Here is a 14,166-nt window from a genome sequence, read left to right as displayed (position 1 = left end):
GGAGGAGCTTCGTCAATCAAAGGAGGAGATACATGCATTTCAATCAGTTGTCCTTCAGTTCCTATCTCCTGAAGCATGAAACATTATTCATCAACATCAACAATCACACCAGCAATATTAAGACTAGCAGCAATAGGACCAATAACGGCAACAAGACAATGACCAACTAGATGACCAACAACCAAATGACCAGCAACAAGACAATGGCTAACAGAGACACTCTCCCAATGAATATTTTGATTACTAACTTAGCAACACAAAATTACTATTGACATATTACACATTGTGCTTTTCTTTTAGATTTATTTTCAATTTAACTGAATGATTGATTTTTCTATTTTTTTTGGATTTATGAATTTGAGTATTTCATTAATTAAATGTATGTGTTAATTAAAATTTTGACGTTAAATAATATAAGTGCAAAAAATAATCCCTAAATTATCGATATTAAATAATCAAAATGAAAAAAAAATCTTGATAAAGTAGAATTACAGACGGAAATATCCATTAGAAATTTCCAATGAAAATATCTGTCAGTAATTTCCCACAGAAACATTTTGTCGGAAATATCTGTCAAAAATTTCCGTCGAAAATTACCGACGAAAATATCTGTCAGAAATTTCGGACGGACAACAAAAATTGTTCGGTTAAAATTTCTTATGAGCATTTTTTCAACGGATTTTTGCCCTTTTAAAATTTTGAATTATCGACGGATTTTCGGGGTTATCGATGGATTTTGGCCATCAAAAATACCCTTTTTGTAGTTATTTTAAAACAATAAAGTAATAGACAATTGACATTTTCATAAGTTTTGACATACCACATTAGTCCAATTCAACTCTCTTTCTGAACCAAAATTTACTATAATCATGTACCACAACTACATTTCCTTCATCCATTTAGAACATGAAAATTAGACTCGATCATTATTGCACCAATCACAATTTATAGAACATAATCAAAAACCTAGGACAAAATGAATCGTACCAAAGATGGGTGACATGTGTTGGTTTTGGTGACGTCAGCGACAAAGGCAATCGCGGGTGATGCACAAAGCCTTCAACTCAAGATTCAAAAAGCATTAAGAGAACAAAAAAATAAGAACAAAATAATGAAGAAAATGATAAAATAAAAATGGTGAAGAAGTGTTCTTACCTGCACTTAAATTATTATCATGGCGACAACGATGGAGACGAGGACTATGTCGTAATAGGGTTTGAGGAGTGGAGTTAGAGTGAGTTTGAAAGGGAAATGGTGTGGTGACATGTTGGTGGAAGAGGAAATGACATATGGTGACAGTGTTGTTGTGATGTGGTTTTGAAAGTTTGAGGAGCAACAACGAGAGGGAGGTCAAAAGGGAATGGTGTGGTTGTGGCACGCATGTGGTGGCGGTGGCGGTAAAAATGAGAAGTGATGTTGGTGCTACAATAAGGTTTCGTGGGAGGAAAGTGAAAGAGAGATTAAAAGAGAATGAGACAACAACGGAAGAGAGTTCGAATTTGTAAGAGACTGGAAACAATTTCATTAGACAGGTTATTTGTTAAAATTGATATAAAATAACCAATTTCACATCGATTATTTTGAACTGATATGAAATAGCTTATTTTTAGTTATTCTGGAATCGAATTAGTGTATTTATATTTAATTTAAAAAATGTCATCAATTTATTATTTACCTTGGTTCTTTAGACCATAGACAACTTAAAACACCTTCCGTGTAGTGCTGAATTAAGTACTTTTTTTTTTCAATTCATTTTCAATTCTTAGTGTGAGAATGACATTGATATATAAAATAGGGACAAATCAAGACAACACACTCACTTAGGCAGCATCCGTATCAAAATTTGCTTTCTTTTTTGTTTTCACTCATTTTTTCTCTCTTCCTTTATTGAAACAATTGAAAATTTGAAATGCTCTAATCTAACTCTATTTCTCTCCACATTATCTTTCTTTCCTCTGTTTGCACTGAAACAAAGTGATAAAAACATCTTGTTTTGGATCTTTCTCCAACTGTAATATGCTGTTTTCGTATATATATATTGAGGGTGATGTGACTTTAATTTTTATTATATACGAACCATCTTCAATTCAAACACTCACTCGTTAGTAAGGCCGTAGGGGTCGACCCTAATTCTTTCTTTTACTATTTCTGGAGGGTGTGACAATTGACAAGATTGTCACACCGTTTAACCTAATTTATATCTGATTCAGAAGCACTAAGGATGGAATGATCTTTTTCCTTTTCGGTGCTATATGATGGAATCAAAATTATGATAAAAATTACGCATGTGGCCATAACATGTTGAGCAGTCGGCAATCTAATGATACACTTTTGTGCTAGTCCTTCTATAATATTTATTTGAAACTGTTTTTGTGTCTAAAGCATTATAAACTTTACCCAAACTTCCACGATGATTATATACGTCTGCATCAAAGCATGGATTGTGGTGCATGTAACAATTGCGTACGTACTCACATATATCATTATTGGTTTATTTTTTCTACTTTCTTATTTTTTTTCTCCATACTTTTATATGATGCTTCGTAAAGCAACACTGATGCATGGATCTTTATAAAGATAAGATAATGAAACTTGCTTTCTTTAAGTGCAATGTCAGACAGCTAGACAAATGTAATTAGAATTTTGACAAAATACTAAAAAAACTTGATTTGAATGACATAAAAATGATGTTGCACACGCTCAATACAGGGCCAGTCACCAAGAATGTCATGTTCTGGCATGTATTCTTCCTCTAAAAAAATTTCAAGAGTAAACTATAAAATTAATTCCTAATTTTTTTATTAAAACTAATTTATAAAAATCATGCAAAAAGAAAGACAAGAAAAGAAAGAACAAGAATACAAGAAAGAACAAGAATACATTTAAATAATAATAAAATCATGATGAATATTTATTTTTCATTTTTTCTTTGGTGTACAATGATAAGGTATCCAAGAGAAGGGACTAGAGAAAGACATAGGCCTTGAGCCCCTTCCTCAAGACCCTTATATTGAAAGAAAAGAAAAAAAAATACACATATGTAAACAAAAAATATTAAGTTGATATTTGTTTAATTTCCTCCCGATCGATAGTGAATTCTATCTCTAATTTTATACATAAAATTAATAATAATAATTTTGTGAAACTTATTAATCATTTATTAAAAATTAAATATTCAAATAATTATGTAAAAAAAATCGATTCTCTTTGAATCTTGATACATTTCTAGATTCATCCTGACAATGGTTGCATTAAAATTAATTAGAACATGTGACGTTATATGTATATTATTTAAACCTTTCATCATTAAGCCAATCCTAGTAATTCAATCATTATTGTTCACTTGTTTGAGTAGAAATGATGATTAGATCGATAACTACATCTAATTTTAGACCACGTAGATAACAATTAAAATAGATAAAAAAAAAAGGTTTGTTGCATTAATCGGTGTCCATCTTGACAATTATATTAATTTTGAGCATGTTTATTACTGTCTAAAATGTCACATAATTTCAAAGAAAAAAGTTTTTGAAGAAGATTAAATTCTTGCCTAATTAATAGAAGACATGAAATTTAAGTTTTCAATTAAGGAAGCACGAACATTTTACTGTGTCAATGATGTACTCACATTAGTTATATGTGTGTGGAATATTTATTAACCATGTTGATGATTAATTTTTATTAAAAATTTTGATTGATATTTTTATTAGAATTTTTTTTCTCAATCATATTTTATTTTTAATTCATAAAATTTAAACTCAATATCTTACTAACGAAATTTAAGCATAGATCTACTCAGACTAACGATGCATGTTAGTTATTTAATAAAATACTTTATTAATGTTTTTTTAATTAAATGTTGTTTATTTGCAAATGATTATATAAATAAATATGAGAATTTACGGTAGATAAATGACGAGTTTGTTTAAATTAATTTTTTTAAATAAATGCTTTTATAAAACCGCTTATTTAAGAAATAGATATGATTTGCTTCTTAAAATAAACTGTTTTTTTTTAAAACAGAATTAATTTAGACAAACATACTAAAATAAAAAATACTCATTTTTATTAAAATAAACACTTATTTTAATAAATAAGTTTAAATAGATTGATTCAAATTATATGACTTGTACTTTTCTTTTAACTTTAATTCTCTTTTTTAATCTAAGATTAGTTTTTTAGTTTTTTTTTATCAACCACGGGACTTGAGCCGGTAAGTTTAATTTAAGATTGATAGATGTTTTATATAATTTTTTTGCAGTGTATTATAGTTATATCAAATTTAATTATATTTTAAGTTTTGTTGTATGATCATCTTTCTATTTTATCGATAGCAAAAAAAAAAAAAAAATCGTATCTTCGTACCATATTATCATATTTTATTTAATCTCTGTATCTTATTAACTATTCATTATATCCACACTTTCTAATTCTCAATCATCACAAAAATAATTAGCATGCATTTTAGTTCTATCCATTTTCCAAAAATTTCAGTCTATTGTTTAAAATACTTTTAACAATAAGTAAATTAATATTAATTTATTCATTGGATGTTTTTCTTAAAAAAGTACTTGCCCCCTCTAGAACCTTCATCATGCAAGAGTAGCCATATAAAGTGGTGCATGACAGGTGAAGGCAGAATCGATAGTGTGATTGCTCGTCTCCTAAATAGAAAAGCACCTAACATTTTAATAAAAAAGAGCACCTAACATTATTTATTAATTAATAATGATGCATGGTGGTTGTCTAGTCAAACTAACTTATAAGTCACATCTCTTTCATGATCCGGTTACTGTTTTTGGTATTCCGACTTGAGTGCATATTCTGTCATTATTGAGAATCATGCATTGAATAAACCATATGTTACACTAACTTGACCAAATATATATAGTGTAAGGGCAGCCAAGGTTGGCTTGCATACTACAGAAAATATATGGAGAGCCAAAGCCAACTTGAAGTTTCAAATTCTGAGCAGGGAACCACCTTCATCAAAACTTGTTTCAATGGTATCAACACTTTGACAGGTTTTTCATTCTATCTCTCAAACTCTGCCATTTATTTATTTTTATTATATTCAGTATGGTATGTTATGTTTTATAAATTTCAATTGATTTTTTTTTATGTCTTTAAAGTGAATTAAAATGATCTTTTTAAAATAATGATCATTTTTTAATATTTTGGGACATGTTTTTTAATCTTTTTTGATGGATTCGAGACATGAAATTTGTCTCACTTGATTCAACTACATGAAAATGATAGAACACAAAAAATAAAAATTTAATATTAGATTTTTATTTTATTTTTGTAAGATTTATTTTTAAAGTGATTTTCACCATATTTATTTATATTTATTTATGACCTGGTAGTTTTAACATTAATTCTATTCCATAATGTTCATCTAAGTAAGAATCTAATAAAACGAACATTATGCCTCAAATTAATAAAAAAATAATTTAAAATTATATCTCAAAATAATAATAAAATTATTATTTTAAAAGAGGTCACGTTGACTCACTTTAAAAACATACAACAACATATCCTTATCCCACAAGTGAGATGGATTACATGGATCATATCGCTTTCAAAACATAAAAAATTAAATAAAATTTTTTAAAACATAAGATATCAACTGAATATAATTAAAAATATAAATGACTATTTTAGCCAAAATATTATAGACGTTACACGCTATACTAGCCTCGGAAATATTTTTGAATAACATGTTGGTTCTTCTATGCAATTTCAATTTGCAAAACATGTGGGGTAAGAATATTCTTTGAAAGTGGTGCAGGACAGAGTGTTAGAAACATGATAATCTCTCAATCATTATATCGTCAGGTAAAATTGCATGCCTTTTCATTCTGATTCATATTCAACTACTTTCTGGCATCACTATAATTTGAGCTTCATCCCATTTTTCCTTTTCCTCTATATTTCAGTTAGTAAATGGCGAATAACATCTAAAGCACCGTGTAAGTAATTAAAATTACAGAATTTCAAGTGTAAGTGCGTGTTTGGATGATCATTTATTGTTAAAATTGATTTTGAATTAAATTGGTCGTAGTTTAAATTGTTTCTGAATTCATTTCATGTTTTAATATTATTAATATAAAATCAAAAAATTAAGAGTAAAACTCAATATAAAATTCTAGATTTAATACAGAATTACTTAAAATTACTTTAACTCATAAAATTTTAAACTCTTTTTTAACGTAAAATCAAACATAAGAAAACTTATGCACCTATAATCAAATCAAGTATCTAACGTGGAACCAAATAAACTAAGAAAATTCAATAGCTCATTCCAAGTTCTACCGACTAAACTATAGTTAATTTAGCTACAAGTAGTTAACAGTCTATGCTTAAGCTTTGAGATTATAATAGGATTGTATGGTTTTTCAGGTATTGGAATACTCTCAATACCATATGCAGTTTCTCAAGGAGGGTGGTTGAGTTTCATTCTGCTAATTGTTTTTGCAATGATGTTTTGGTACACGGGGTTACTTCTACAGAGGTGTATGAACAAGCATCCACTAATCAAATCTTACCCTGACATAGGTGAGGTTGCATTTGGGCTAAGAGGAAGAGCTATGATCTCTACATTCATATACATAGAATTGTTTTTAGTGGCCGTTGAGCTTCTGATATTGGAAGGCGACAATCTAGAAAAATTGTTTCCTCATATGAACTTCAAAATTGGTAGCCTTAGAATTGAAGGTAAAAGTGGTTTTGTGGTGCTAGCTGCTTTGGTCATACTACCAACAACATGGTTGAGAAGTTTGGGAGCTTTGGCTTATGTTTCTCTTGGTGGGGTAATGGTTTCTATTGTTTTGATTGGTTGTGTTGTGTGGGTGGGTGAAGTTGATGGTGTTGGGTTTCATGAAAGTGGCCAATTAGTAAATTGGGAGGGATTGACTACTGCTGTGAGCCTTTTTGCATTCTGTTACTGTGCACATGGAGTGATGCCCACATTGATAAACTCTATGAACGATAGAAGCCAGTTTGGCAAGGTAACTTATAATGCTAGAGGAAAATCCTTACTTTACATATTGTTCAAAGTGAATAAGCTAATTTTATTTAAATTTGAATATGTTTTTGATTTTTAATATTTTATTTTTATATTTTATTTTCTAATATATTTTTATTTTGTATTGAGTTTATGATAAAAATAATAATTTTATTTTTGGTCCTTAATATTTTATTTTAATCTTTAATAAATTTATATTTGTTCTCAGATAAATTAACGTATTTTGTTTTAGTTTCGATTAATTATTAATGAAATTTTTTTATAAAAAAAAAATATAAAATTTACTAATTTCTCAAAGACTAAAATAAAATGTCAACGATCAAAAATAAAATTGTTATTTTATTAAAGACTCAACCTAAAATAAAAATTTATTAGTAAATAAACACAAATAAAATATTTATTAAGAATAAAAAATATATTTAAATCTTTATTTATTGTCCTAATTAAGTCAGAACACCCGATAAAAAAGTAAAAGGATATTTTTTTTGAGATGCCAAAAAATTCATTTTCCAATGATTTTAAACTACACTTCCACATGATTTTTTGGTAAAATCATTTCTCTTTTAATTCCTCAGTATTTTTAAGACATTGTTCCACCGGTGAGCAAGACCCTTTTTTTTACCTTTACATGGAGTAATAAGCTAGATTCCCCTCACTTCTTCAATTTTTGTAGAAATAATGACAATTGTTTGTCAATTGCAGGTTTTGATTGTTTGCTTTGTAGCAAGCACTATTATCTATGGAACCATTGCTGTTTTAGGCTACGCAATGTTTGGAGATTATTTGATGTCTCAAATAACCTTAAATCTACCATCAAAGAAAATAAGTACTAAATTAGCTATTTATAGCACAATAATCAATCCTTTCACTAAGTATGCTGTACTAATCACCCCAATAGCTAATGCTATTGAGGAAAAATGGCTTCTCTGCAAAAGAAAGCCTATTGCCATTTTGGTTAGAACAACCATTTTGGTCAGCACCGTGCTTATGGCACTATTCATGCCGTTTTTCGGTTATGTTATGGCATTTATTGGTGCATTTTTTAGCGTGACAATCTCATTGTTGTTCCCTTGCATCTGTTACTTGAAGATGAACAAAGCTGCTCGGCAATTTGGGTTGGAGTTGATCATCATAATTGTAATTCTCTTCGTAGGTATATTCATTGGAATATTGGGTACCTATCTTTCTGTGAGACACATAGTGAATCATATGAAGTTGTGTTCTTAAAACTTCTATGAAACTAGTTCAACAGCTCTACTAATTATGTATGGGTACCAGATGTGATATATATTAACATGCATCGGGGATGTATTTGCATATATACATTCCTAGTTAATTTACATTTTTCCAAGGAATTGGTCAGAAAAGAAAGCCTTCAATCTTGTGTCATGACTCATGAATGTATATTTGAAATATCCATCATTTTTGGCCCTCAGCTCCCATGTAATTTGCAATGTAACACTACTAGGATAAAAACTTTTAATGTTGATTTCAAACACATTCAACCATGGTTTCAGAATCATCGTCGAAGTCATTGTCGTGTAAAGTGTTCATTTTTTATATGGATTTTCAACCGTCTTAACTTGAAAGATTTAGACAATTTTATCAGAAAATCATCTTAAAATATCATGTTTCTAAGATAATTTTTCAAAAAATCGTCTTAGAATGTATTTTTTTAAAAAAAAATTAAAAAATGTCAACACAACAAACAAATTATGCCAATCCATAGGCATTATGAATGATAACTCCAAACTCAAACCGGTTTTAAGACATGAGGGAATAATAAAGAAAATAAGGTAAAGACTAGAGTACTTCTTTGCAATTCCCAGTCACCTAAGTACTTATAATTAGAAGCAAATGCATTATTTCATTTAGTGAGCCTTGGGATGCTACGATGATCAAAGGAGAGGGAGGATAAAAATTAGATTGAAAGTCAAAGTAAAAAAGATTTAAATTCGAAGTGTTATAGCATTATAGGACAACAACCAACAATATAAACTCTCAAATTCATGATTGAAATAAAGAAAAAAAGGAATTAATGATAGGGTATCACCAAATGGAACCCCTCAAATCAGACTCACTCAGGAAAAAGGAAACTAAAAATGAGAACAAAGAAACAAAACCAGTAAATAAAATAAATGATACTACGATCACTTACTATCTTTCCATGATTTTAATTGATAATATGAACATGAAGAAAGCTAATGCACAACTTTTACTATCATTATTTGCACTGCACAATTGCTTCAGCAGCTTGATGGGGTGCGCTTTTTCACATGCTTCCATTATGCCTAAAACCATTGATCTTTCTTAACTTAGAAAACTGTATTTCCAAGGTTCGATTTTTCTGAGAGACAATCCAAAATTCCAAATACAAAATACTCTATTTTTTGGCACTATAGAGTATAGAACAAAAACTTCAGATTGATCTTTAAAAAGCTAAAAGCTAGGTAAAAGATATGCATCTTCTAGAAAACTAATACAAAAAAAGAAAAAAAATAGATTAGGGCATATAAGAGCACAACAAGAGAAAATGGCAGTTCAATGAAATTGTAAATCAATTGAGAAACAATGAACAAAATATGCTTCTAATCTAAACATAAAGAATATCCAGAAGATTCCTAACAAGCCATGAAAGCAATAAGCTTGTAATTGGAGAGAAATGATAACAATCAAATTCCATAAATCGAAAAGCACTAACAAAACTGGACAAAAGAAACACATATTCCAATCCAAATTCAGTTGAAATAACAAGAACAAAAAATAGAAAGAAATAAAAAATATATAAATACGAACCAAAAATGAGGATAAAAGGATTGGCATATCCAGCATCACCATGAACAAAAAATCGACCACCTCGTCACCACCACCACAAATATCGCACCTTCGCCATCTCAGATTTCCAAAGTCGTTTCTTACCCCAAACCTGTCTTCAACTCCGATGATTCCATCTTCGACTTCTTTAGAAATGTCGTTACCAAGGTCCAAACCTTAGAAGTTGTGAAGGCGTTGAAGTCATCAGAGCCTAGTTTAGCCCGCAAAGAAAATAACCGTTTATCCTCTAGTTTATTGTGTATTTAGAGTAGCATATTTAAAAGCAATAGCTCCTTCGACATTCTCCAATCATCAGAGCCTTCAGTTGGTTCGTTGGTTTCCTCCTCATCAACATACTATCAAGATCAATGTGGATTACATGTAAGCCTCTATTGTCAACCCGTATACATAAATTGTTAATTTTTCTGCTGTGGAACAATCTCTTATGCTTATCTTTATCTTTTCTATCTAAGAAACCAACAAAGTAACATGTACTTTAGACTACCCCAATACGCACGCGGTGCACTGCTTCGCTTCTCATTTTGGGAGCCCCCTCTCTTACACTCACTTAGATAGTTGATTTCTCATTATATTTTAGAATTTACAAATGCCCTTTTTTACGTTCAAGATCTCATATTTTACAATATTCCACAATTTAGTATTAATTCATACACACATACATTATCTTTTAATAAGTGTCTTTTGTTATAAATTTTGGTATTTTCAAATTTAAAATAATTTATGATTGAAATACTTTATTTTGATAAAATTATATATATATATATATATATATATATATATATATATATATATTTTCCATCCATCCTTAATTTTATAAAATAAAATTTATTAGGCAATTTTTTTTGTCTCCCCCCTATCATTTTTTTCTGGTCCCGTTCCTGTTTGTCTCTATCATTAGTGAGTCAGACAGCAAAGTTCTCTTGATTTTATCAACCAAGGAGTATCCTCTGTTCATCCGTATGCGCCTTTGATAGCTAAAATTCGCTCCTTATTAACAAATACTTGGAGTCTCTCCTTTCAACATGTTCTTTGAGAGGGGAACAGAATCGTTAACGGGCTTGTTAAGTTTGGTTCCAGCAATGATATGATCAACCTTTGACGCACTGGTCTTCTTGTACTACTGAGTTGCATGTAATTCTTTTAGGCGATGCCCTAGGCACCTTGTATCAAGATTGAAATAAAAATAATAACTTAAAAAAATAAAATCCATTATCTAACCTGTATTTGATCGGGTTGGATCAAATTTAACCAAATATTTAAAAGATCTAATCCAATATAATCAGGTTAAATTAGATCATAGATTAATCCCAACTCATGAACACTCAGATCCAAGATCCAAGATGTGAACTCATTATAGGACTTATCCAGTACAATTCCAACCTAATAACAACGTGCCTTTGTCGGTTTACATCAAACTATAATATTAATAATAACCCCTTAGCTGTACATTTTGTAAACCCAAAATATATTGGGCTGAGTCTTCTGGATTTGTTTTTATATAATAGTATTTATTATTAGCTAAATACATAGTATATGGCATATTATATTATTTCTTGAAAAATCACATCAGAGTCAAAGTGTACTGTATATTCCCTTCAAATATGCATGTCCCATATCTACATTCTACAGATATCTAATAATGTTTATTCACCAGTGCTTCACACAAGTAGTATAAACGGGCAAGTTTCCATACTCAGAATCTACTATAAAAACAACTACCATATGTAGCTATCAGCACTAACAACTCAAATTTAGAAGAAAATTGTGCAAGGAAATAAGGGAGAGAGACAGAGATGATAAGTATCAGCACAATTGCCATCAAGCTTTTGATGCTACTATCTTTTGGCAACATTTGGATTTCACGGGATTTTGATTTTTTTTACTTCGTACAACAGGTGAGCATGAGACATTTTCCTTTTTATCAATTCTATTAACTGGTTGATTAAAATGCATGAATTTTTTTATAAATTTTCTGATGTTTATCTTTGATTTTAGGATCAATCCAACGGTGAGAGGAGTTTAAAGCAAATTTAAAGAGAAAAGAATTTAATTTAAAAAAATTATATGTTGAATATTTTTGCCAACATATGTGACTTTTTTTATTTTATAAAAATCAATAATAAATATTTTTTTGTTGGTGGATTTAAAATATATTTTTTAATTGTTTTATCTTTGAATGGATCTTGTTTGATTCCCATGGATATAAAAAAAATTCGCTGTGATCTTTTATAGAGTATGATAAATTATCCTTATGTATAGAAGTTTAATCATAATGTGTGCGCCTCAATGCAGTGGCCAGGTTCATTCTGTGACACAAAAAAAAGTTGCTGCTTTCCTCTAACAGGGAAACCAGTATCAAACTTCAGCATTCATGGATTGTGGCCTAATTTCAGCAATGGATCATTTCCATCCAATTGCAATATTGCTGAAAATCCATTTAACCAATCTAAGGTACATATTTGCACACCACATTAAAATACCAGCATTTTTCTTCACTTTTTCATTAGTAATATATAGCTGTTATGTTTTTGTATTTGGTAGAATAACAAATCAATCTAAGGTAACTCAAAGAATGCACATTGAAATAAATATTTGGTTTTTTTTTTTTATGGACCAGATCACTGACCTGATTCCAAGAGCTGAAAAAGGCTGGGCATCACTCTCTTGTGCAGGCAGCAAAAAGACAGAGAACAACAAAACAAGCAGTGATAATACAAGGTTCTGGAAACATGAATGGGACAAACATGGCACTTGCTCTGACTTAATCCTTGATCAACATGCATATTTTGAAGCTACTTTGAACCTCAAGGACCGTGTAGACCTCCTTCAAATCCTTCAATATAATGGTAATTTTGGTGTCTTAAATGTAGATCTTCTAATTCATTGCTTACTCCTGTTGGAAATATATGAAAGAAAAAAAATTATTTTAATTACATTCGTTAAGAAATATAGTTAATTCAGAAAAAATTAATTAATATTATTTAATTGTCATAAGTTTATTTAAAAATAATTTTTTTTCTGAGCTATCCTTGTTTAAAATTTGTTATGAAAAATAAGAAAGAATCATTAAAAATAAAACAAATGAAGGATATTGATCTCAACAAATAAAATAAAATTAGTTAAATTTATTGATATTTGAGACCAATTTATTTAAGGATTTTTTTATATATATTTGAAGCCTGGAGGGACTGTATATTTTCTTTATTATTCAGTTTAGAATCTCTTACAATCAAAATGCATCTAATTTCTTTTAGCAAATGTTAGTAATTAATATGTTGTATTAATTATGTTACGTTAGTGGTAGATTCCAATCCATCATCTCCCTATCACTTGAACCCATATATCCCTTCCCAACTACCAAACCTCTCCAAAATATACCTAGCTAATTAATCTTAATCAACAATATTCTTATAAAAGTTTCCTGTTTTTGTCAGAGATTCCTATTTTATAAATCATATATTTTTGTTCTTTTGGGAGAAACAAGTCTTAATCAGGCGTGTGACATATATTTGATGCAGGAATCAAACCAGATGGAAACCTTTACAGCATTGTCAACATAACAAAAGCAATAACACAAGCAATTGGGTTAGAACCTGGCATAACATGCAACACTGATCCATCTGGTAATCGCCAGCTTAATGAGATATATCTTTGTGCCGATAAATATGCCTCCAGCTTCATTGAATGTCCAATACTACCAAGTAGAAAAAGTTGTACAGACATGGTGGAGTTTCCCATCTTCTAGTTGTGTGTGTTGCACTTTACAATATCATCGTGATGTAGCAAATTAAATCACCCCAACTTAGCAATTTGAACATTATTTGCTTTGTTATCAAATATTGTAATATATTGGTAATATTACAACTGAATGTTGCCCAATAATGAGTAATGTATTCAAATTTTCATCAATGGCAATAAAGGGTTTGTTTGTGCTATATATTAATACTGCACTTTCCTACATCAAATACCGAATTTATAATATTCTATTCCAATCAAAAGAAAATGTAGGAATTCTTATATTAGTGAGTTCTGAGCGCAGCCATATGTGTGTAGATTGCTTATTTCTAGATCTTTGAACTTTGCTTCAAAGCATGTGCGGTTGATCAAGCTCAACCAAAATATAATTTTGGTCTATTAAAAAAATGAAGCATAAGAGATTATATATTTTAAAATTTAAGTAAAAGTATCTAAAGATAACAGAACTTTTCAATTTATTAATCTTAACTTTTTGCTTATTATGATTTAAAATAAAAAAATCATGTTAAAAAAGTTTGAATTTATTTTCATCAAATACTATTCACATG

The 14,166-nt window shown here is 29.5% G+C and overlaps 2 protein-coding genes across 3 annotated transcripts; both read left to right on the top strand.

The window, feature by feature from the left end:
• The first annotated feature begins 4,810 nt into the window (after positions 1-4,810).
• On the top strand, positions 4,811-8,371 carry LOC114402737 (amino acid transporter AVT1I-like). Of its 2 annotated transcripts, none has more exons than XM_028365402.1 (3): positions 4,811-5,024; positions 6,403-7,010; positions 7,730-8,371. In XM_028365402.1, the coding sequence occupies exons 1-3, from the start codon at positions 4,934-4,936 to the stop codon at positions 8,252-8,254; spliced, it is 1,224 nt and encodes a 407-aa protein (XP_028221203.1). In that variant the 5' UTR covers positions 4,811-4,933; the 3' UTR covers positions 8,255-8,371. The 2 variants fall into 2 exon arrangements, with proteins under 2 accessions (XP_028221203.1, XP_028221204.1); XM_028365403.1 differs by lacking the exon at positions 4,811-5,024 and adding an exon at positions 5,673-5,838.
• Positions 8,372-11,521: 3,150 nt separating this feature from the next.
• LOC114402762 (extracellular ribonuclease LE-like) lies at positions 11,522-13,799 on the top strand. Its single transcript, XM_028365428.1, has 4 exons — positions 11,522-11,757; positions 12,155-12,313; positions 12,480-12,708; positions 13,381-13,799. The coding sequence occupies exons 1-4, from the start codon at positions 11,656-11,658 to the stop codon at positions 13,605-13,607; spliced, it is 717 nt and encodes a 238-aa protein (XP_028221229.1). The 5' UTR covers positions 11,522-11,655; the 3' UTR covers positions 13,608-13,799.
• The last annotated feature ends 367 nt before the right edge of the window (positions 13,800-14,166 follow it).

This window comes from Glycine soja, chromosome 20 (assembly GCF_004193775.1).
Source record: "Glycine soja cultivar W05 chromosome 20, ASM419377v2, whole genome shotgun sequence".
Taxonomy (NCBI): Eukaryota; Viridiplantae; Streptophyta; class Magnoliopsida; order Fabales; family Fabaceae; genus Glycine; species Glycine soja.
The sequence above is the reverse complement of the archived record's forward strand: the minus strand, read 5'-3'. Positions and strand labels throughout refer to the sequence as shown.

What these genes read in the sequence shown, in the direction of transcription:
- LOC114402762 (XM_028365428.1), top strand. Translation starts at nt 11,656, where the DNA reads ATGATAAGTATCAGCACAATTGCCATCAAGCTTTTGATGCTACTATCT. An exon ending in ATCCATTTAACCAATCTAAG is followed by an intron (nt 12,314 to 12,479) that starts GTACATATTTGC and finishes TTTATGGACCAG; the next exon opens with ATCACTGACCTGATTCCAAG. An exon ending in TCAAATCCTTCAATATAATG is followed by an intron (nt 12,709 to 13,380) that starts GTAATTTTGGTG and finishes TATTTGATGCAG; the next exon opens with GAATCAAACCAGATGGAAAC.
- LOC114402737 (XM_028365402.1), top strand. Translation starts at nt 4,934, where the DNA reads ATGGAGAGCCAAAGCCAACTTGAAGTTTCAAATTCTGAGCAGGGAACC. An exon ending in TGGTATCAACACTTTGACAG is followed by an intron (nt 5,025 to 6,402) that starts GTTTTTCATTCT and finishes ATGGTTTTTCAG; the next exon opens with GTATTGGAATACTCTCAATA. An exon ending in ATAGAAGCCAGTTTGGCAAG is followed by an intron (nt 7,011 to 7,729) that starts GTAACTTATAAT and finishes TGTCAATTGCAG; the next exon opens with GTTTTGATTGTTTGCTTTGT.